Source organism: Pseudonaja textilis, chromosome 5 (assembly GCF_049901715.1).
Source record: "Pseudonaja textilis isolate UNSWEBS1 chromosome 5, rPseTex1.2, whole genome shotgun sequence".
NCBI lineage: Eukaryota > Metazoa > Chordata > Lepidosauria > Squamata > Elapidae > Pseudonaja > Pseudonaja textilis.
Genome location: NC_141994.1, coordinates 67,257,178 through 67,282,388, shown reverse-complemented (window position 1 = coordinate 67,282,388; position 25,211 = coordinate 67,257,178). Strand labels below are relative to the sequence as shown.

At 41.3% G+C, this 25,211-nt stretch overlaps 1 protein-coding gene across 1 annotated transcript in view; it reads left to right on the top strand.

Moving 5' to 3' along the window:
* The window catches only part of ETNK1 (ethanolamine kinase 1), a 33,376-nt gene extending 27,379 nt beyond the window's left edge, over positions 1–5,997 (top strand). Inside the window, exon 8 of the mRNA XM_026710440.2 lies at positions 244–5,997. Within this exon, the coding sequence (XP_026566225.1) occupies positions 244–316 (73 nt within the window). The 3' untranslated portion in view covers positions 317–5,997. The remainder of the gene's footprint in view (positions 1–243) is intronic.
* The last annotated feature ends 19,214 nt before the right edge of the window (positions 5,998–25,211 follow it).

The window sequence follows — 25,211 nt, the reverse complement described above, 5'->3', positions numbered from 1 at the left end:
ATTGAAATGTCTGTGGAAAAATAACCTTAATCTGCTATCCATATCATATAATCCGGCCCACATATATTTTAAAAAGTTGGAAAAGCTGTCTGCATATCTCTGGCAATTTTTACAAAAACACTACATAACCACTAGATGGCAGGAAAAACTAAAAATAAGTGTGTATAAAAGTTAAATATTGTGATTCATGGAAAACTGCACCCAAAATCATATTTCACCAAATGCTTTTGTTTGCTCACTTAGGTATGCAGTTGTTCGCTTCAATCAGTACTTCAAAATGAAGAATGAAGTAATGGCATTAAAACTTCCTGAGTAGAATTTGAGAACTTGGTTACCCGCCTGTTGAGAAGATTCCTTACTGTTTTTGTCATGAGTGCATAATAGGAAAAAGCTCTACATTTGTATTATTCCTTCTTCTTCTTCTTTTGCTTTTCATTGCCTCTAAATAATCTTTCAATGGTAAACTTCAAACGAAGGTCTTTTCTGATATTGTGGAAGAATTAGAAGCTAATGGATTTCTGAAACACAAGGAGAGCAGATTTAATCCTTTTTCTTGTATTTTTGTTTAAATGTGAGACATGAATTATTTATTATGAGTTTAACATTCCATTGCTGCTGTTTATCGGTCCTCCTTAAGGGAGAGGGTGCAGGTGATCATCCTGTAAACTTTTTTACATCTCAAATTGGTACAGCATTCAGTTGTTTAACTGTGAACTATATGGAGTCTACACAACAACAGATCCCAGTTTGTACTCAAGCCACTGGTGCGGACTGGAGATTTTATCAGGGTGGAACAAAATAATTTTCATTCTCTTGTTTCTCTCAGCTCTAGCAAGTTGCTGTATGGGGGTGGGGGAGGAGGAAATGACCGTTCTTGTATATAGTGGAAGCAAAAATGTTGGAGAGACCTGCTCATTGCATTAAGGAAGTGATACCCGCTTTCTGTTGGCTTTTAAATTTGAAGAGGGATCCTATCTTGAAATGTAAGCTTTAAATGACCACTCATCCAGGTGTCGTGTATTTTCCTCCCTAACAAGTTTTTTTAAATCTTTGAACACCTTGTTATATAATCTAAGGATAAAGATATTAGCTAGAAACTGTAGTAAAAACCAACAGGGTTTTTTTTGAGCAGTCCTGTAATAATTGGGAGCAAAATTTTTTATTTCTTTAGGCTTGGTGAGTGTCCACATAATTTTCTTCATTGACTTCCTTACCTTGATTCCACCTTCTTCATCCTTTCTTTAGTAAACGGTAGTGGCATTTGAAGAACGAGAATTGGTCACTGACATTTTAATCTTCTTTTTCAAAAGCCATCCTACCAGGAATGGTTTAAATTTCAAAAAATGTGAAATGAAACACAATGTTTACTTAGCGTATGTGTGAGAGTATGTGTGTTTAAGAATGGGGAAGTTGCGCTAAACTTTGAAAGTCGTGACATTAAGTTCAATAGTAGTTTTTGTTGGTCCTATATTTTTTTGTCCATTTTGGTCTCTTAAGTGCCCATATATGTGAAGTCTGTGTGTTCATATGCATTATGTAAAGGCAGATATACCTTAAACAGCAACGAAGTGGAGAACCTGTTGTCCAGACTCAGTAAAAATATTTATTCAGAAATATTTTATGGGACTCTAAAATAAACATTGGCTGAAAAATAAACCTGACTTGATCTGATGTGGGATATGAATGAAAAATTTAACCCAAAGTTACAGATAACATCTGTTTACAGAAATAAAAACATGACGAGGTACATTTTGAGATAGTTCTAAAACCATTGTCCTTTTAAATGCCCCAAACATTGGTACCTCAAATGTCCCATTATTCAACAATGGAATTAGTTTAGGAAAAGTAGGGTACAACCTATATTCTGTGGTCAGTTTTCCCCAGTGTGGTGCTGAATGGGTGTAATGAACATAACTACGTGGTTAGTTCTGAGGTTCCAGGTTATCAGTATGGTAACAGGAATTATATTCTACTCAAACTTAAAGGCTTTCATATGGAGAAGGGTAGTTTTACTTTTAAGATACATTTCAGCTCTTACCACAGATGTACATAAATTGGGCAGCTCCTTTTGATCATCAATGTTGAGCCAATTATTAAAGAAAATGTATAATTTATCAGGTAAAAGGGTGTTGCTCGAGCTCTAGAAAATAAGAAAACAGCTCCTTTTTATGTCTTTTTATTAATTTTATGTATTCTTTAATGCCTTTTTACGGTGAGGCCCTTAGGAATTAGTCAGAATTAAGTTACAGAAAGCTTTAATTTTCAAAAGCCTAAAACTGCTTTGTTCAAAATACTCTCTGAATTTAACCTTTATAGATTGTTGGAAAAAGTAAAAGTTACTTTTCAAGCTAGCCCCCCAAAAAAAAAAAAAAAATCCAGCCAAGGCTTAAGGTTTAGTAATACTTGGAAAGGTTATTTTAGTTCATCATCATAATGGTTACTATCATCTCCCCCCCTTTTTTTTTTGGTACATAAAAATGATATCCAAAGTTTGATGGTTCATCTCCTCTGTTAAGCTGGATAGAAAAGAATGTGCCTCACTGGGTGAATCTACAGATACTGATAAACTTTTACTACATTTCAACTGAGCTTAATATGAACCAATTAAAAGTTTTTCTTAAAAAAAATAATGAGCTCTTTAGAAGAGATGTATTTTGGCTTCGTCTCCAAGGTGGCTGGATTTCAATCATGTTTCCATTTTTGCCAGAATGATGTTAGATTGAACATTTTCCAGCACAGTGTGTTTCTGAATACATTGAAGATGTATAAAAATAATTAGTGGTTTTAACTCATTCTTAAGAGAAAATGTCCATTTACCTTAAAGAGTAGTACATATAGCTTAATATTTTGTTATTTCAGAAGCTGCCATTTTCTGCTCTCCCACATTTTTATTCCTACTTTGGATTTTTGAGGTGACTTTATCACACTTTCCAGTTTGCTGTCATTTTTTCAAGTACTTGAATCTTTTATTTTCCAGAACTCTAGAAAACAACCTCAGGTAGTTCTGGCTGTGACTTGGTAACAAACTAATCTGTTGCCTGTACTTTTAAGCTAAAAGACCCTTATGCCATCACTAGAGACATTGTTGTAAACTGTAGTGAAAAATAGGGAGTTACTAGAAACAGCATTCAATACTGTAAACATAAGCCTACAGACCACAGTGGCCTAGTAGCTTTTGTAAAGCAGAAATGCGTGGATTTTTTCATCACACTGGCAATCAGACCAGGTTAATCAACCTATCTGATGGATTCTGAAGCTTCCTTGGTGTAATGGTGGTGGATTTAGAAGAAAATTGGCATTGTTTTGAACTCTTGGCCTGGGGTTCTTAATGTGAATTTTGTAGAAGGATTAGCTAATCAATTTAAGGTAACTGGGTCTAACTGTGTATATATAATAATGTAAATAACCATTTGTAAATTAGTGTGAATTGTATGGTACCTCGCATTTATGAACTTTATGTATTTTTGTTGTATGTTCCTTTTTGTAGAATTTGGATGTAAACCAAATATCCAGTTCTTGACATCTGTTGAACTCTTTTTGTTAAATAGGCTGCCTTCAAGGGAATTCCCAGTTGGAAAACAATAGTACCTGAGGATGCATATTAGCTTACATAAGGTGTCTTTCTTATGGTGTTTGTAGTGTCTGCCTTAATATTCATACATTTTCGTTGGAAGAACTAATCAATCTAAACACGAGTTAGCACAATTGCTTTCAAGTGACAATATCCATTCTAGTAGGAAGCAGATTGGCTAATTAGAGGAAAAGTGGTTTTCTCTCCTGAGATATAATGAAGGTCCACTTCGAGTTGGGCTTGTCATGCATAGGTAACCCTTGCTTTGAAAAACCCTTGTACAAATTCCTAACAGTGCAGAGTCCTGCATATTAAATAACAACATCAAAACGTGAGAAGTAGAAATAGAATTCGCCACTATTGCAATTGGAAACAGCTCATGCAAAAAGAAAGATACATATAAAATTGCAGCAGCAAATGATACAGCGGTCCTTAACATAGTTAAGAAATTTCAGTAAGACATGCTTAAGAGTACTTTGTTTTACTCCTGGTTCACTTTGAGCTTTTCATAAAATTTGGATTTGCACCCTCTGATTCATTGACATTCTCCAAAAAATCTTGTACCCCTGTAGCAAGAGGATTTGTTGGACGACCCTTAAAGGTTGTTAAAGTTGCAAGAATTCAAGGGTACCCTTTTCTGCTTCTGTAGAACTGATGAAGTTGGACATTTTTTCTCAATTTCTCCTAATTTTCCTTTTGGTTTAAAGAAACCTGACCCCTAAAAGTGAAACTTTGTCCCTGTCAGTCCGAGTACATGTTCTTGAAAAGTTGTATTCCGTTGAGCCTACTTTTTAAAAATGAATTTACTTGTGCTTCGTAAAATTTCCTTCACACACAATAAAGTTGCAAGGGCTTGAAATGAATAGTTAATCTAAAGTTTTTCTGGCCTGGAGGTCAGTTTCTGTTTAGCTAGATTGGCCAAATATAGGGAATCTGACCCATTATGGACAGTTGTCCACTGCTGCATCATTATTGATGATAAATAAATAAAGCAGCGTTTCTCAACTTTGGCAACTTTAAGACGTGTGGACTTCCAACTTCTAGAATTCATTCAACTGGCTAGCAAATTCTGGGAGTTGAAGGCCACACATCTTAAAGTTGCCAAAGTTGAGCAACACTGAACTAGAGACTTCCCGAAGTAGTGCAGCCCTGTAACATTGGATGGTGCCTACCAGTTAATGCTGTATGCAGACTGGAAAGGGAGGCAGGGAGAAACAAGATCAATAGGAATTATTTGGCATATAACAATGCTCAGAAAAGTTGACATTTCTGTTTGCAAAATTAATAAATAGTGGCATAGTGATGAATTGCCAAGTCCATGCCTGTTTGAAATAAATTAGCAGAAAACAAATTCTGATTTTGGCGATTTTCTCCAGCAAAGTGAAAAAATTTCCTCACCCAGTCTCCAAAGGTGAAGGCCCTTACTTTGGTTTTGCTATTGAAATATTGCTATATAAGATCTCCATATAGTAGTATACATTGATATCCAATGTGCTTTAAATGATGAATTGATGTTTGTGTTTAGGATATATTTAAAAAAAAAAAACTTAAGCCTTTTGGAGGAGCCTGCCATTTTGACAACGTCCTGAAACCCAGTCAAAGAAAGGGGGCCAATCTGGAGCAAGTTCTTTTCAGCTTGGCTCTCCGTCCATAGGCAAGTGCTAATTAATAGGTTGATTGAGATAATAAATAAGCACTTAAATGAGTTGTAAGCATTGCTGACAGAAAGTGCTGTATAAATTATAAATGACAGCAAAAGCAATTCTCGCAGTACTAACGCAGACCAGCAAACAGTGGCTCAACTGTGAAAATACTGATTAAAATTATCAGTCCCAAGGAGCGGCAATATTACTGCTGGGCTTAATTTCAGCGTGGTTTTAAAGCTTCTTGTGTTTCTGATAAATACCTATATCCTGTTTATTTTCCAAGGTGGATCCTAGTTGCATAACAAGCCTTATGCTTAATTGTAAATGGTGTCAGCGGGTTAAAATATTTTTAACATCTTGCGGTAATTAAAAACTTCGCATTTACAAGGATTCATTTTTTGAGGCTGACCATCCATATGTGACAACGACAACAACGACGTATAGGAGCAGATCACCCCTGTCCCTTTGGCTCTCTTCTCTCTCCTTGCATTTTAAACCTTTTGTTTGTTGAGTCAGTCCTGTCCTGTGAAGGGTTGCCTGTCCAATGAAAGGGAGAGGAAAAATCCCTAATCTGTATGTTATGAATGGAACTAAAAATTGTGCTTTCTGTTCATTGGCTTGTACTGGAGTGAACTTTTTTTTTTTAGCTAAGCATTGTTGAAGCTCTATATTAAGGCCTTTTATCATTGATTTCAATGAAGGAATGTATCTTGCAAAGAGATTTATATTATGTAAATAATTCAAAATTGGTTGTAACAATAAAGCTGGTTTTTAACTGCATTTCGGTTGTTGTTTTACCTTACATAATTTTTTTGGGGGGGAGGGGAGTTTCTCAAAATCAACCAGAATTTCCTGACTTCTGAATCTTTTTCAAGATTAGAGTTTTAGTTCTGAAATAAACTGACACCCTGATTCAAAATGTGGCCCCTAAAGCCACTTGTGTTGCTTATTTTTAATATCGGAAAAACAAATCGTGCTTCTTAGTGAACTTTTGGAGTGTATTTTTCTGATACGGAAGCCCAGAATGAAATATTGGTAGTACCTCTTTTTTTTTTTTCCATTAGGGAATATAAAATTGATGAATCGTGCATTTGTATCAAATTCATCAGTTCTTCATCAGTAGGCTTTTTTACTTGCCTAAAACAACTCAATCCGCGTCTGATTATCATATTTTGCTCAACTGCTTCCCTTGGGAGAAACAGTAGCTTGGAGCTTCAAGCTCAACCTTCAATTAAATAATGTCTTCTCATGGGAAAAGACATGACAATGCTAGGCACAGTGGCCTAGAGGTTAAAGCACGAGGCTTGTCAAGCTCATAATTTTAATCCTGTGGACCAGAGACCCTGGGAGAATTCCCCAAAAAGTCTGCAGGAAAATTCCCCACCCTGTTTTTCAATTGATCGATCATTCTTTATTTGGAATCGCAGGATACCATCTCCAGCTCGGTTCTCAAGGGGAGAGAGAGAGAGTGAGAGACTTTTGGCTTCATGCAAGGAAAGCAGCAGAAGCAGCAGAAGTCTTTCCCCCAAACTCTGCCAGAAATGAATCTTTGCCGGTGCAGCCTCTTGGAGCAGGATGCCTTGCAGGGTCCCAAAGACTCATTTCTGGCAGAGTTTGGGAGAGACAAAGAAAGACTTTTGCTGCTTTCCTTGTGTGCATCCAAAAGCAGAAGAAGAAAGAAGCGGAAAGAAGCAGCGTGGTGGCCAGGTCAGACACATGGGGCAAGTGGGGCAAATCCCCCCCTCCACCCTTTCCCCCCCTCCCCTCATTGCTTGGCAATGCAAGCAACACAAACATTGTGTTCCCACGCAGCCTGGATTAATTGCTTTTGGTGGGGGGGTGCTTTGGGGTTGACATTTCTCTGTGTACCACCAAAATTTTCTTGTGGACCACTAGTGGTCCCCAGCCCACTGTTAGATAGATATAGATAGATAGATAGATTGCAAATATGAACCGGTAACTTATCCAGAGCAATTTTGGGGGCTGTTTTGTTGAATAATGCATTTTCCAGGACATTGTGGCTTGAATAATGTCTTTTAAAAGCAAATGCTAAATCAGAGGAGCACTTAAAGCAATAATGCCTTAGTTTGTTCTAAACCCAGGACAAAGATCAAGATCTGGCGGTATTATATTTCCAGCCCAGAACATTAAAAACTGCTACAGTATTTCAAGTTTAAAGTATTCAGAAAATGTTTCTTTCATTAAGAGAATCATATGCACCACCTTAAATTCTTAGAAAGGTTTGGATATAAATGTAATTTGCAAGTAACAGAATACTTCTTGAATAATTGTCTGAGTGATTACATTAATAATCCATAACTGGGGCGGATACCAAACACTAATCCGGTGCCAAGAAATCATTATACTTCATAAAATACCAAGCAAGTAACCTATATCAAAACAAGAACAAAAAAAGTATTTTATGTGGTACACCACCCATTCAGCATACTTTATTAGATTCATACGCTGCAGAAGCTTGAAACGGCATGCAACACATCCCCTTCTCCATTTTTCCTACAATAACCCTGAAAATTAAGTTGAGCTGGGAAAGTGATAAGTCATCCAGACATTTTCATGGTTGAGGACAGACTGAAAATTGAGCCTCCCCAGTCCTACTGCATTTTATGCACCCATCCCAAATTTAAAGGAATTAATTTACATGCTTAACATATTGTTTTTATTTTGCACAAAAGACCCAGGGGTGGGAGTCTACCAGTTCAGCCTGGTTCGGGTCTGAGCTCTGAGGATCAGCTGTGAGCAAACTGTTCACTCTGACGATCAGCTGTTGGGCCCACCTGCCCATCCTGGCTCTATTCTGTGCTTTATTTCCGGGTTTTCCAGCTCAGCTAATTCTCACAGCACAGCGGATTGCCACCTGTCAGCTGTTTAACACAGAGATATTGCTGGAGAAGGTCAGGAGAAAACGCATTGCACGTGTGCAAATTGCGTGCACGAACTGCGTGCTAACCGAACCAGTTGTTATACCAGTTGAACTACACCCCTGAAAAGACCCAGAGGTGCTTTTTCAAGAGGCAACTGGACTTTCTGGAAATTGATGTCCATATATTTTAAAGTGGCTAAGGTTGAGAAACATTTTAAGGTGAAAAGATTGATTACAGTCAAGAAATAATGCACCTAAAGCTACACATGGGATATAAAGATGATAGTCTATACCAGCCTGCGGTGCCTTTGCCAGCGAAAACGGAGCTCGGGAGGTCCCTCCCGAGCTCCGTTTTTGCTGGCAGAGGGTTGCAGGAGGCCGTTGTAGCTGAAAACAGAGATCAGGAGCCTGTTTTTGCTGTCAGAGTGCTCAGGCCACCACAGGCACCCCCGACACAAGTGATGTTGACCATGCCTACCCTGACCACGCCCCCCGGGGCCTCCCGAGGTCAAACACAACACTGATGTGGCTCTCAATGAAATCGAGTTTGACACCCCTGATCTATGCTAACCTCCCATCCATTTCTAAAAAGCCTTGAAAAGATGTGCATAACAAATGCTTGCCAATTACGACATAAATTCTTTAGGGTCTTAAGAGCAAGTATCTAAGTCTCATTAACCGATTCCTTGCTGGCTGATGAGACTTAACCCGGATGGTTGAAAATAGCAGTAAACGTTTTACTGCTGAGCTCCAGGTGTCCGAGCCAGAATTGCAATCCCAAAATCTTTTGAGGACACCAGGTAAAAAACAGTTGTGAGAGATAAGTTGTGTGTCCTTCTCGCCACCTGCTCTTTCCAGTTGCTATCAAAGATACCTCGATGTCTTGTGGGTGAGTTGCTGAGAAGAAAAGTGTTATTTTTCTCCTTTTATCTCCCAATGAATTGCAGCCAAGATCTGTAATTGCCTTGCTCCTAATGTTGCGTAACTGTTAGCCAGACTCAAGCCAAGCATTAATGAATTTCACCAGAACTTCATTTTTTAATGAGCATCATTAATCGTTAGTCAGGCACGTTCCAACCCACATTTTGTGAAAGTGAAGGATTGCCAACTCTGTTGTGCTATAAAAACAGCATATTTTCCCCCAGATTTTCTGATAAAAATGAAATGAGTTTTAAAATTATCTTAGGAGGAATGTGCAAGTGGGATGTCTGATTTTTCTAAATGGGCATAGCAAATGGTAGCCCGTTTTGGCATCTCTTTGCGACAGCTAACCTTAAAATATCAAATTTGGGTTTGATTATGAAATTTTTTTTATCGGTGACGCTCATACTGATAATCTACCTGTTAAGTGAGTAGCTACACTAACCAAGCCTGGTGGGGAGGGTTTTTTTTGCAACCTTAAGTCCTGTACCTGCAATAAATTTGTTTTCTTTTTGTGTCATACAGGTCACTTGCAAGAAGTGAGGGGAGCTGAATGTCAATTTATAAAACATTTTTTATCGGCGTTTTAGAGTTGCCAACAGGAAGAAAAGGGGGGCGGAGAAAGAGGTTTGAAAAAGTCAGCTGCACCCAGGTCATGCCGGCATGTTAATTCCCAATAAGTTCTGTTTACTTTTGGAAATTTGGCTCAAGACTCATGATTTAATTGGGGCAACTGCCGGAATCCTGACACTACCAATCTTACACTAAATCCTGAGAATTTGAATTCGTCTTTTCTCCATTATGAGTATCTCTGGCCAATTTTTAACAATATTTCCCAGCATATATTGCGTTTTGTGCTTATGCAGACATTTATAAAAAACATCCAGGTAGCATTTACATCTATTATATTCCTATTAAATTAATCATCATAAGGATCCATTCTATGAGATTCTATGGAAACAGATCCTCCCAAGTTCCAATTTATTAGGAAACCAGGGCTTTTTTTAAAGGTCCATTATACTGCATTTTGGATGAGAAGAACACATTTAGATTTAACAACCCCTTTCTGACATTGGTCAGCCAGATGCTTTATTTTTAAAATTAACCATGCAACCCACCATCCACCACTCATGTCTATTTTCAGATAATTGTTTGTGCTGTCACATCCCCTTGGATCTCAAGTGTTCCAATTAGCCATCTTATTTAGAAAACTTAGTCCCCAGAGACAGTTGGATCGAGGACAGGGGTGTCAAACTGGATTTTTTTTGAGGGCTGGATCTGCATTGTAGTTCTCCATGGGCCGGCTGGGGAGGGAAAGACAGGACGAATGCCTCCTGCAGCACCCTGCCAGCTAGAACGGGGCCCGGGGGAGCTCATGGGGGCCCCCCATGCCCCATTTTCAGTCTGGACAGCCTCCTGCAGCACCCTGCGGGCCAAAATCAGGTGTGGGGGACTGCATGAGGCCCCCCGTGCCCTATTTTGGCTGCCAGAGGCACCACGGGCTGGTCCTTTGCTATTTCCAGGCTGGCCCCATGGGCCAGATTTAAGCACCCTGCAGGCCAGATCTAGGCCTTGAAGTTGACACCCCTGATTTAAGGTAGCTTTCTACGGTCAATTCACCCTGTCTCATCCTAGCCAACTCGTTACAGGACAATTCGCTGTGAGAGAATTCAAGCAGGATAACCCAAGAGGGACAAGTGAATTGCAGCGGGCTTTGTCTTGTTTTAGGTTTGAACCTTCTCAACTTAGAAATCCTCAAGGTTGGGATAAGCAACAATTCTACTTGTCCCCCTCTGGAATCACTTGCGTTGAATTCTCCTGTAGCAAGTCCTCCCGTTGGCCATGGTGAGTTGTTCCATTCTGCAGACTGTTGGCTTCAAAGACCTACCCGAGTTTCTACCTCGCCCTTAATGCTCGGAAACAAACTCATTAGAAATATTTAGGGAAATATTTGGGGAAATATTTGGAGAAATATTTGGGGAAATATTTGGGAAATATTATTAAATATGAATAATGTATATATGTATATAGATATGATTCATGGAAGATGGAAAAAACTGATGCCACAATGTATTGCAAAAAATGTAAACATGATTCGTGTTTTTTTAAAATTGTAAAATTTTAATAAAATTATTTTAAATAGGAAGAAAAGAAAAGAGATATTCGGGGAAAGGTCTTATGATCAATATTGGTGGTATTGAAGCTTGCAAAATTGAACTGAATATTTTTAACCCAATGATTGATACAGTGGTGGCAGTGGTAGGATTCAAAGATTTTTACCACTGGTTCAGTGGGTGTGTCTTGTTGGGCATGTGCCAAATGCGCACTTTGCGCAGGTGCAGAGGCATTCCAACTCATCTCCTGCAAGCCTGCACTCTCCCTGTCACTTCAGCAGCTGCCGTGCAGCACTCTGCTATGTCGCGCAAAGCGGCTGCACTTCAAAAGCAGGGAATCAAGGTGAGTATGGGAGCCCAGGTGGGTGGGTGGGCCCAACAGCAGAGCAGCAGAGAGAACCGGTTCATTCTCCTCTGCTCATTGGCGCTACCAGCTTGACAGAACCGGGCTGAACCGGTAGAATACCACTACTGACTGGTGAGTTTCCACATTATTTTCCTACCATTTCGGAGAGCACATTTTGCACACGTGTGGAGAAGAAGAAGAAGAAGAAGAAGAAGAAGAAGAAGAAGAAGAAGAAGAAGAAGAAGAAGAAGAAGAAGAAGAAGAAGAAGAAGAAGAAGAAGAAGAAGAAGAAGAAGAAGAAGAAGAAGAAGAAGAAGAAGAAGAAGAAGAAGAAGAAGAAGAAGAAGAAGAAGAAGAAGGAAGAAGAAGAAGAAGAAGAAGAAGAAGAAGAAGAAGTTGTTTATTGTCATTGTACAAGTACAACGAAACTATAGATGCACCCCAGCAATTGTTCACAATACAATAAGACCAGAGCACTTAAAAATGGAGATAAGAAAAATAGAGTAGCCATGTCTCCATTTGCAATTAGAGAGTACAACATCTACAGGAGGACTCAAAGACCACCTTCTGTATCAACACTGGTGAGCTATACTTCGTGCACACATGCTCAGGGCTCAGAGACCGCCCTCTTCATCAATGCTGGTGAGCTGTGCTGTTTTTTCTTAGCTCAGCTGAGGCTCTGCAATCTGCTCTGCCACACGAATCAGCTGAGCTAAAAAAACAAGGGAATACAGAGAGCTAAGGACGGGTGCAGGTGGGTGGGGCCAGCCAGCATTTGCCAATTCTCTGAACCAGTCAAAATTTCCGCTACCGGTACACCAGAACTGGTCTGAACCGGCTAAATACCACCTCTGGATTGATACCTTCGGAATGTCAGTTTTGAGAGCGCCATTAGCAGTGCAAGATGGGCTGGCATTGAGGAAAGGCCTAGGGAAGAAACATATCTTCTTACTCTCCTAATTCAATCACTGAGGGTGTGATGACCCAGAGTATATCAGAAATATAACAAAATCCAAAACGTAACTAAAAGTCCTCCAATGCCTTCAACTTGGCTTCACTGTTGAATTGTTCACAGTGGAGGAGTAAACTATTTTCCAAATAACATTTCAAAGGAAAGAAACACAGTTCAAATTCAAAGAGCCAATAACGAAGCAAAAACCAAAAACAAACCACACTGAATAAAGTTCCATGACAGACTAAGATAGATAATTGCCAACTTCAGGAAGATAACCAGGGACAGTCCGTTGGAAGAACACCAACCAAGATAAAACTTCTTTAGGAATAAAACACTAATTTGTCTCCAGCATCTGTTAGCACGCAGGTCCAACCTTTTATGCAGATCTCACACCTGCAACCCATGAAGGGGATCATGGCCCTCTCCTCCTGAGTAGACCATGTTTTATCCTGATCCTCTCCTCCCTGCGTGCCCTGCGATGGATAGGGGATGGGCCTGGGTCCTCCCTCTGACTGCTCAGCCGGCCTCTGTCCTTCCCCAGCCTCCTCCCACTCCCTGTTGGCTGTTCCTCTTCTTCCTCAGAGTCAGCCTCCACCAGGGGCATGACAGAGGGAGTGTCTGGGACCATATTTCTGAATAGAGAATATGGATTGTTGTTGTGTTTTTTTCTTAAAAAGTGAAGGAGGATTTTCCATTAGCAGAGCCCACTTTGAAGTGAGCCAAATGGAGTTTAGCAGTTGCAATAGCACTTATATACCGCTTTACGGTGCTTTAGAGCCCTCTCTAAGCGGTTTACAGAGTCAGCCTCTTGCCCCCAACAATCTGGGTCCTCATTTTACTCACCTTGGAAGGATGTAAGGCTGAGTCAACCTTGAGCCTGGTGGGATTTGCACTCCTGGAGTGAGCAGTGAGTTAATCTGCTATATTGCATTCGAATACTGTGCCACCATGGCTCTTCTAGGGAGTTTAGGGAGTTTATCACCCATTTCTTATCCATTTCAACAATTGTATCTGCAAGAATCTGCATGTTTTTTGTACCCTCCAAATGTTTGACATATGCAATTTTGGCTGGAGGGCTTATTTAAATTAAAATGCATACATACATGCTAGGTATGCTTTTTAAAATTTTATTTCAAGTCTTTTTATCTGAGCTGTGAATGGAATTCACCCACCCACCCCCCAAGCGTGAATTAGAAATCAACAAAGAGATAAAACTAGAAAGAAAAAGAATAGGTGAGAAAAGGATTGTGTGTAATGCTCAGATACCACTTCTGAACAGTTTGATGGAATTATGTAGAGATTTTCAGTCATTCGAGTCATGGTTGTCCCATAGGTGCTTTTTCAGGAGGCAACTGGACTTCGTTGCTTTTTTTTTTTCTTTTGAAGACATTTCACTTCTCATCCAAGAAGATTCTTCAGCTCTGACAGGATAGTGGGGAACGGAAGGATTTATATTCCTTGCAGACGGCTGCTCATTTGAATCCTTTTAGAGAGTTGTTGAAGCACTTGGAGGAAACATCTTCAAAAGAACAAACAGGAAGGTCCAGTTGCCAACTGAAAAAGCACCTTTGGGATAAGCATGAGATGGATGACTGAGAATCTCTACGGACTTTTAGCTATACCGGTACCATTTGGGATGAACCCACTTGGAATGGTGTGGGAGTAGGAATGGATTTCCAGAGGAAAAAAAATGTGGACTACAGGAACCATTTACACTACTCAGGTGACCCTGAGGACACAGAAAAACCTCCAAGTGGCCTCAATGAACCCTCTAAAAGGATGCAAATGACCAGTTCTGTCTGCAAGGAATATGAATCCTTCCATTCTCCACCATCCAGTCAGAGCTGAAGAAGCTTCTTGGATGAGAAGTGAAACTTCTTCCAAAGAAAAAACAAGAAAGTCCAGTTGCCTCCTGAAAAATCACCTTTGGGATAGTTTGATGGAATGATAGTTGGGAGATTTGGGGGGAGGAGTAGAGCTCTCTTTCCTTCTGACCCTTTTCTATGATCCTATGGAATGCTGGGACTTGAAGTCCAACATATTTAGAAGCCACTAGATTAGTTCGATTGGGGTCTAGAAGAGATTAGCTCTCCTGTCAGCATCATTTGGATGTGTAGTACCACTTTATACTTCGGTGCCGAGACCACACTTGGAACACTGCGTTCAGTTCTGGTCACCACGATACAAAAAAAGATGTTGAGACCCTAAAAAAAAAAAGAAGAAAAACAAAACATGCGAAAGGATCGGGAGACTAAACTGTATGATCAACAATTGAGGAAACTAGTCTAACAAAGAGAAAGACTAGGGATGACCTAAATAGCAGCCTTCCAGTACTTGAGGTGCTGTGACAGAGAAGAGGGGCCGACCTATTCTCCAATCCATGTGAGAACAGAACAAGATATAATGAAAGGTCATTAAGGGGACATTCCACCTTGAATGAAGGAGAACTTTCCTGAAAGTGTTAATCAGTTAATCAGTGGAACCAGGGGTGGGCTTCAAAAATTTTAGCAAGGGGTTCACTGCCCGGTTCTTGGGGAGGGGGCATGGCCATGTTGGTCATGGCATAGTCGGCCTCCTGTACCATGGTGGTGTGGGGGAGCGTTTTTGCCCCCCGGGTTCCAGAGATTTATTCGAGTCTCCGGGAGGGCGAAAATGGCCTCCCTGAGCTCAGGAGGCTCTGTGGAAGCTGGAAATGGGCCCATTTCCAGCCTTCCCAAACTTTCAGGAGGCCTGTTTTTCACCCTCCCTGAACCACTGCGTGCACCCTGCATTTCACCTGCATCCAAAACAGGCCGCGTCCTGGGAGGGACGGCGTGGGGTCGGCAAGGCCAGCCAGGAGTGGGATTTTGGGCTTCTCCAAACTGCACAGAACCTTATCTAGGGGGTCTCCTGAACTTCTGTGAACCCCCAGCAGCCCTCCCCTGAGTGGAACAGAGTTTGCCTCTAGAAGTCTTGGGTGCTCCATCACTGGAGGCTTTTAAGAAGAGAATGGGCAGCCACTTGTCTGGAATGGGGTTGGACTAGAAAACTTCCAAGATCCCTTCAGGCCTTATTATTATATATTCTATATCAGGGGTGTCAAACTCAAGGCCCGTGGGCCGGATCCACCCTATGGGCTACTTAAATCTGGCCCATGGGGCTGGCCTGGAAATAACAAAGGATCGGCCCCCAGTGCCTCTTGCAGCCAAAACAGGGCACAGGGCACAATGCCTAAGTTTTGGCCTGGCCGGCCTCCTCCAACACTCTGCTGGCCAAAACGAGGCATGGGGGGGGCCACGTGTGCCCCTTCCGTGCCCCATTTTGGCTTTTAGAAGCACTGTGGTCCAGATTTAAGCACTCCACGGGCCGGATCCATTTTGGCCGGCAGGGTGCTGCAGAAGGAATCTGTCCTGTCTCCCCAGCCGGCCCATGAAGGAGAATTACAATGCTGATCTGGCCCGCAAAGAAATCCAGTTTGACACCCCTGTTCTATATTACATGCAATTCCAAGAATCAGCAATATCAGTCGCTGTTTATCTGGAGCACAAAGTTGGAGAAGATGACATACGTCATAAAAACAAATCAAGAGACCCATGTTATTTGTTTTCTCCATCCTGATGATGATGTCCACGTAGGACTTCTTTAAATGGTTACAAGGCATCCGTCTTATTTTTAGATACTTGCCGATTGATCCTAAATTAAAAAACATGGCGTGCTGTTCCATTTCATATCCTGATACGAGGTTAGATACTTAAGTGGACAGCCGCCTTCCTCGGCCATTGGCAGGGACCGTCTTCCTAATGGCACGAAATTGCCTTCTAATCACGACAATAAAGGAGAAAGAAGACCACGTGTAGGTGGATGGAGTGACTGGCTGCCCGCCAGGACCAGCTGTGTGGAGATGGACTCAGAACTGCAACCTGTGCAGAATGAACAAAAGGACAATCATCTTGCCTCTTTGGATAATGAGAAAGATAATGAACAGAATGGCTTGTGCAGGATAGCACAACCACTTAAATGAATCAGCCAAGACGCAGCTCTCACTTTCCCCCCCCCTTCAAGGTGTACCAAACTACAGCCCCCACCACCATCATCCTTAGCCAAATGGACTGGCATGAGGGGATTGGAAGTCTGACATATAGGTAGTCCTCAGGAGTGATGCGGTGGCCTAGAGGGGGAGTTCTCGCCTTCCAGTCAGGAGGCTGTGAGTTCAATCCTGGGTAGAGGCAGATATTTCTCTCTCTAGGCACACTGAGAAAATATGTGCTGAACAAAACTCTGCAGTGGTGACAGGAATGGCAACTGGTCATTAAAACATTCTGCTAACTCCATTCAGTTGCCAAGACTCCACCCCGCAAGGGATTATGGGGTCATGAAAAGAAGATGATATAGATAGTTCTTAACTTACAATCATTTGTTTAATGGGGACTAGAGGCTAAAACGGTTGCAGGAACTGGGCTTGGCTAGTCTAGTAAAGAGAAGGACCAGGGGAGACATGATAGCAGTTTTCCAATATTTGAGGGGCTGCCACAGGGAGGAGGAAGGGGTCAAGCTATTTTCTAAAGCTCCTGTAGGAATAATGGATGGAAACTGAACAAGGAGAGATTTAACCTGGAAATAAGGAGAAACTTTCTGACAGTGAGAACAATCAACCAGCAGAACAGAAGTTGCCCCCGGAAGTTGTGGGAGTTTCATCACTTGAGACTTTCAAGAAGAGATTGGGCTGCCATTTGTCAGAAATGGTGTAGGGTCTCCTGCTTAGGCGGGGGGTTGGACTAGATGACCTACAAGGTCCCTTCCAACTCTGATTATCTGTATCTGTTCAATGTTACAACGGCTCTGAAAAAGTGACTTCTGATCGGTTTTCACACTTATGACTATTACAGCATCCCCATGGTCACACGATGACAATTCCAATGCAACTGGCATGTATTTATGATGGTTGCAGCATCTCGGAGTCATAAATTTTGCAACCTTCTGATCAGCAAAGTCAATGGGGAATCCAGATTCATTTAGCAACCTATGTTACAAACTTAACAACCACAGAGATTTGGTTAATAACAGTGGCAACAAAGGTTGCAAAATGGGGCAAAACTCATGCAGCAACTGTCTTGCTTGGCAATGGAACTGTTGAGAAACCCAAAGTCACTCAATAATCTTCTAACATAGAACGGTGTTTGGAAAGCCATTCTGGTAATGAGAGGCGGATGACAGAAATCTTCAATGCTTCGTTGAGCCAAAAATATTGGAGGACTCTCACAACAGAGGATTGCCTGGTGGAGATGATGGATCTTGCGGAGTTGACTAAACTTTTGCTTTTGCTTTCAATGATTAGGAAAAGAAATCCCTGGATAATACTAAAAAGTGAGCTTTCTTTTGTAATCTTAAAATAAGAAATAATTTTGTAATTGTCCTTATATTGACTGTGAAGTAAATTGGAAGCTTCTTTCCTTTCCTTTCCTTTCCTTTCCTTTCCTTTCCTTTCTTTTTCCTTTTCCTTTTCCTTTTCCTTTTCTGTTAATTTTCCTTTTCCTTTCTTGCTTTTACTCTTTAATAGTTTATATTATATTTTCTGTTTTCTTAAAGTTTTCCTAAAAATTTGTCAAATAAAATGTTCCAAAAAGAATATCAATATTTAAACTTAGACATGGACAGGGGTGGGATTCAGCCAATTTGGCCCAGGTCGGGGTGAACCAGATGTTAAATTTACATCTGGTTTGCCGAACTGGTAATTGAACCAACTGGCTGGCTCTCCCCTCCCCTCCCCTCCCCTCCCTGGAGTCTCCACATGGCCCGTTTTGGATGCAGGTAACAGCAGGGTCCTCATGGAGTCTCTGGCAGGGTGAAAAATGGCGCTCCCAGATGTTCCGGAAGTCCAGAAACGGGCCTGTTTCCGGTTTCCGGAGGGCCTCCAGAGGCCGGCGGAGGCCATTTTCGCCTTTCCAGAAGCCCGAGGGAAGCCTCTGGATCCTTGGGTAGGTGCGGCCCTTCCAAAAGTTCTGGAAGTCCAGAAATGGGCCTGTTTCTGGCTTCCAAGAGGGCCTCTATTTTTGGCTTCTGTTTTCACCCTCCCAGAGGCCTGAGGGAAGCCTCTGGACTCTGGGGAAAGTGAAAAACAATACTCTTGGAAATTCTGGTAGGCAACGCCTACCATGGCCATACCAAGAGAGAGAGAGAGAGAGAGAGAGAGAGAGAGAGAGAGAGAGAATTTGTATATTATGTGTACAATATATATATAAATATACTTATATAACTTCTCAATTCTGTCCCATTAATCTCCTCATCTCATGCCTATTTGGGGGATAAAGTTTAATTGTTGTAACTGCTACAAACCCTCTCCTGGATTGACATTTCAACTTGAATTTCCCTTGGATAAGGACCTTTGCTACATCTTAGCTTTGCCCCCAAAGCCCCCAAATCACAAAGGCTCCTAGGAACGGGAAGCCAGTGTATCCTTCCTGGCTTAATATGAAACCCAGAAACGATTGTCGTAACCATCTTACTGTTGTCAACCAGATCTTTTTATTAGGCACAATTAATTCACTCCCTAAGCGAAGAGAAACACACAGCAGTTTTAATTCTTATCTGATTTAATTAGGGGCCCCCTGTAGGCCTCCATACCATTGGAATGTTTTTAACGGAAGGCTTTGCGATCTGCTGCATATTGCAATGGCGTTTCTGCTTTTTGTGTGTGGCAACTCAAATGCCAACAGGGATTTAGACATGATGAAGAAGGACAGCAAGCCTTTTACTCAATTTTGAGAATCAATGGCCTTGCTACGGCCTGGAATATAGAAATACAGGGACATCAAAAGCAATCAGGTTTCCCCTTGCAAAGATTTTGTTTGACCTAAATTAGTGGTACAAAACATGGATTAAGTTGCCTGGTTGAAAAAGAAAGAATTACTTCTGCCAATCAGAAGCAATACGCTTTTACTAAGGCTTTGTTCTGGATTTATACATATATGTTTTTCCAAAACCGATAGCTCGTTGGCACAACAGCAGTCATTGCTTAGTTAAGATTTCCAGGCAAGGCGAGAATTCACGAACATGAAGAATCTTATAAAATAACTTCCTGGGATGGACCAAAACTCTGCAAATATTGTCCGCTAGAAAGTGAATCATATTTGTTTCCTTGTGTTTGATTAAGCTCTAGAACCTCCCATGAAGAATCTAAATATCTAAGACTTAAGTAATACTCCTTCAAAGAGTATAACCACAAGTAACACTGTAAAATGTATTTATTTATTTATTTTATTTATTTTATTTGGTTTGTCAATTGCTTACAAGATAATAGGTATAAGTAAAAACAGGAATACATGGGTACATATAAGAAAAATAAAAGAAATAAAAGAAACAATAGGAGAGGGATGGTAGGCACGTTGGTGCGCTTATGCACGCCCCCTACAGACCTTTTAGGAAAGGGGTGAGGTCAATAGTAGACAGTCTAAGGTTAAAGTTTTTGGGGTTTGGGGAAGAAACCACAGAGTCAGGTAGAGTATTCCAGACATTGACCACTCTGAGGCTGAAGTCGTATTTCCGGCAATCAAGTTTGGTGCGATTAACCCTGAGTTCGTATCTGTTGTGTGCTCTTGTGTTGTTATGGTTGAAGCTGAAGTATTCATTGACAGGTAGGACATTGCAGTGTATGATTTTATATACTATACTTAGATCGGACCGAAGGTGGGGTTCTTGCACCAATGATGTTCCCTAGTTGGCAGAGGTGGTATTCAGCAGGTTTTGACCAGTTCTGGAGAACCGGTAGCGGAAATTTTGAGTAATTCAGGAAATCCCACCTCAGACTGGCCCCGCCCCCATCTATTCTCTGCCTCCTGAGTCCCAGCTGATTGGCTTGGTTCTTCTTTGGTTGCCCTGCACAGGAGAACCGGTTCTTTGCTGGTTCTCTGAACTACTCAAAATTTCTGCTACCAGTTCTCCAGAATTGGTCAGAACCGGCTGAATACCACTCTGATGTGGCACCTGTAAAGAATACTGTACCTTAAACAAAACTCATCTTTTTCTGGCATCCCATATTAACTGTGACAAATAGTTGAAAGTGCTTTAATGAGTTCCCAACAGCTGCTACACACCCACCCACAACCGTTCTGCATTGCATTTACCCTTTGAATCTGGATTTCTGCCCATTTGTTCTCTAGTCTTTCCACCCCACAATTGTGGTGTGCATGGATTGTAAAGGTTGCACACTCACTGCTGTGTGCTAGGAAGAACTGTGGCTAAATAAAGACTGAAGGGCCTTTCAATGAATAAAAGACCCTCTTTGAGCAGAATATTGCAACGTGGTTGAAAGAAGGAATTTCTTACCCTGGTTGTTTAATATCTCCCCATACAAAATCCTTTAAATTCAGAGCTAGCCCACCTCTAGCAGACTGTCGTTCACTTATGACCACAATTGGTGCCAAAATTTCCTTTGCTAAGCAAGACAGTTGTCAAGAGAGCGTTAGCCCATTTTATGACCTTTCTTGAGACAGTTGTTAAGCGAACAATTACTGCAATTGTTCAATGAGTCATGCAGCCATTAAGTAATCTGGCTTCCCCTTATTGACTTTGCTTGTTGGAAGTTGGCTGGCTGATGATGTTATCTAGTTGAGTAATGAAATGTCTGCAAGGAAGCAACCAAGCTCAGAGACCATCAAGGACCCCACAGTCCTCCTCCTCTCTTCTTCCTCTTCCACTCTGAAAATTCCCCTCTCTTCTAGCACTGATGAGGTTACCTAGTTGGGTAAAGAAATGTCTGCAAGAAAGCAACCAAGCTCAGAGAGCATCAAGGACTCCACAGTTGTTGCTGTCGTTGTTGTTGTTGTCGTCCTCCTCCTCTTCCTCTTCCTCTTCCACTCTGCAATCTCCCCTCTTCTAGCACTGATGATGTTACCTGGTTGGGTACTGAAACATCTGCAAGAAAACAACCAAGCTCAGAGACCATCAAGGACCCCACAGTCCTCCTCCTCTTCCTCCTCTCTTCCTCCTCCTCTTCCTCCTCCTCTCTTCTTCCTCTTCTACTCTGAAAATTCCCCTCTCTTCTAGCACTGATGAGGTTACCTAGTTGGGTAATGAAATGTCTGCAAGAAAACAACCAAGCTCAGAGAGCATCAAGGACCTGAGCTACAAATATTCTTTTATTTTGGTAACATTGTAAAAATGCCCTCTTAGGAGGGAAGGAGACATTATTAGCTACGTCATAACGCTGTCTCCTTCAAAATGCAAAACCTGGCCACTCTTAAATGATTACTCACTTGATCATCAAATGATGATCACATGACCCTGGGACAGTGCAATGGTCATTAGTATATTGTAATGGCCAAGCGCCCGAATTTTGATCACATGACCATGGGGATTTGGCAACAGTTGTAAATGTGAAAATTGTTGATAAGTCACTTTTTCAGCATCGTTGTAGCTTTGAATGGTCAATTAAATGAACGATAAGTAATAAGTTGCGGACTGCCTGTACTTGAGCAGGAATGAAATGAGTTGTCCAGGCTAAACCAGTTACGATGGAGATCTGGGCAAAGTTCCAGATGAGGAGTTGGTGGTTTTCTGCTTCTGGTAGGAATGAAGGCTTGGCATTTATCACTAACAAAAGAACAAGGAGATAAGTTCTGATTCTCATTAGTCAGTTCATTTTACTTTATTGTCATTGCACCTCATACCAAGAAATTAAATGCCATCTTTGGTGTACATTGCAACTATAAAAATAAAACACAAACACATCCTTCGTGTTCTATACAATTGAATTGAAAACCCCTGATATTACATTCATATTGCACTATACAGTAGAATTCAATAGAGTTACTGCTCTGGGATAGAAGCTGTTTTTCAGTCTATTTGTGCTTGTTTTTATTATCCTGTACCATCTGCCAGATGGTAATAGTTCAAAAAAAAAAAAAAAAGGGTGCCCAGGATGAGATGGATCTTTGTGAATGTTTTGACCTTTCTTAAGGCAGCGGGAGCTCTAAAGCTCTTCCAAAGAGGGGAGAGGGCAACCAATGATCTTCTGGGCAATGACATTAACCCTCTGGAGTGCTGTCCTATCTGCCACTGTGCAATTGGCAAACCATACAGAGGTGCAGTAAGTTAAGATACTCTCTATGGTGCAGCGGTAGAAGGTCCCCAGCAGTGTTTCATTCAGTTGTTGTTTCCTGAGAAGCCTCGGGTAGTGTAATCTCTTCTGGGCCCTTTTGACCAGGGCTCACATGATGAAGCTGGTTAGCTGACTGGCTTGTCGCTGATCCTTTCGAATTTGCACTTTGTCAGGGAAGTACTTTGCAAGGCTAGAAGAATATAACTCATGATTAAACACCAGACAATGTGTGCCCCATTTGGACATTGTTCCAAAGATACTTTCTTATCTAAACAGAGAAAGAGAATGACCAAAGAGAGGAGCAAAACAGCACTGGGAGTGGGAACGATTTCTGACTTCTTGCTGGCTTCCCAATTGAGTTGCTTTGTTGGAATCTAAGAGGAAGTGTTGGAAATATTTCCTCTCTTCTCTCCTCTCCTCTTCTCTTCCCCCTCTCCCCCTTTTCCTTTTCCTTTTCCTCTTCCCTTCCCTTCCCTCCCCTTTCCTTTTTCCTTTTCCTTCCCTTTTCCTTTTCCCTTCCCTTCCCTTCTCTTTAGATGACTGACACTGGGTAGGGGAGGAAATAAGGGATTGCAAGACTGGCTGGGAAACTGTCATAGAATATTGAAAAGGAAGATCCCTTGACCACAGCAGCACCCACAACTTCAAAAGCCTCTGAGCTCACAAATATTCTTTGTGATAGTTGTGACAACTTTATGATCATGGAAATGGATAGGTCCTAAATAGCGTCCCCATGTTTCACGAGAGCACCAACATATTCAATCTAGGTCCAAAGAGGGTACATGTTTACATCTGGATTATTCTTAAGAGAAGCAGAGACATTTGAGTTCTCCACATCTGACATTCCTCAGCTGAAAAGTATTGCACTGAGTGGTTACTATGATTTTATTTTATTTAAAAGAAAAATCCTGCACGTTTGAGAAAGTTCACACTTGTCTGCAAAATATGTGTTAACAGGTTTAGAGTAGTGCTAATAGCAGTTATTTTCCTTTTCCACCAACATGTCACACTGACAGATGTGGGAAATAGCGATAGGGAGGAATTGCACCGTAATGTAGAGTGGTGGGAGATGCAGTGGTGTGTCTGTATGCATGTATGCGTGTATTAAAACAGCTGCAGCCATGTCGCAGTGGGGGGTTCACCCATCATGATGTTGGATAATACGGGTGTGTGTGTGGTGGTGTCCTCGACTTACGGCCACAATTGAGCCCAAAATGTATGTTTGCGAAGTGAGATATTTGTTAAGTGAGTTTAGTTCCATTTTATGATTTTTTTTTTCTTGCCACATTTGTTAAGTGAATCAGGAACCCGGTTGTTAAATGAATCAGGCTTCCCCATTGACTTTGCTTGTGAGAAGGTCACAAAAGGGGGTCACATGATCCCAGGGACACTGCAACCGTCATAAATGTGAGTCAGTTGCCAAGCATTCTGAATATAAATCACGTAACCATGGGGGATGCTGGAATGGTCATAAGTGTGAAAAATGGTCATAAGTCACTTTTTTCCAGTGCGCTGTAACTTTGAATGGCCAGTAAATGAACTGTTGTAAGTCGAGGACTACCTGCAATAATGTGATTATTGGTTTTGGCTTACTCCATTATACATAGCCATTCACTGAAACATCATAAACCGTGGTTCATGACGGTGGAGTGAATTAACCCAGCTTCGTTGGCTTAGTCAACATGTCATGGTTTATCACTCATGGTGGACATGTGAGCAAAGCAAAGAAATATTGCAGTAGGATTCACATCTTCTTTCAAATACTTCATTCTTCTACGAGGGGTGGATGCTAACTTTCTACAATATCTTATAGTATTAATGCCTAAACAAGCTATAAAAAAAAAACACCAAGTCATGGTTTTGTGAACTGTGGCTCAGCACGGTTCCGAACGACCATTGTCTGAACGCATCCGAAGAGTGTCAGGTTAGAAAAAGGGTACAGAAAAAGGCCAAAAGAACAAATTGTACTTTGGACTAAGTCAAAAGCTAAATGGCTTTTTGACTTAAGTCTTCTCCGGCTGTTGCCATTAACTCTAATTGACTGTTTATTGTTTTTAAGGGCAGGTGTACTCCAGCTGAGTTGGGTGTACATATCGAATGAGTTGACTTGGAACAAGGCAATCACAGCTCTGAATGCAGAGAAGAGAGGTTTTCTTGAGACCAGTTGTGAGTATGCCACACAATACTCAATGTGCACAGAATGTGGAAAACTTGAGGAAGACTGTGGGTGTTAAATTAATGACCTGGAATTTAAAGAGGCTGGCTGGATGACACATAGGTGTTTTGGTGTTATGCCTGGAGATATACATTTCTTTTTAAAATGGAAGAACCCTGAGCTGATTTTCAAATGATCCAATTCTTTTGCATTTCCTGGGGTGAAGTGTGGAGTGAACAAAAGGCTTCCTTTTCTTGAAATGCTTTTCTGACATCGTATTCTGGAGATTGATTAAGCCACATGCAATATATAAACAATGAAACCAAACGTGCTCGTTGCAAAGGTGATTGAAATAAGACTCAGTACGCCGACTTCTGTTCTGACCCGGCTCCCAAACTCGACAAACCCTCTGTAGTTAAATAAATGTTCCCTTTATTAGGAGGGCCCCAGCAAAAAGTCTCCATCTGTTTCTGGATAGCTCTATTAATATTAAAGCAAAATCTCTCTCTCTCTCTCTCTCCCCCTCCCTCCCTCCCTCCCTCCCCCC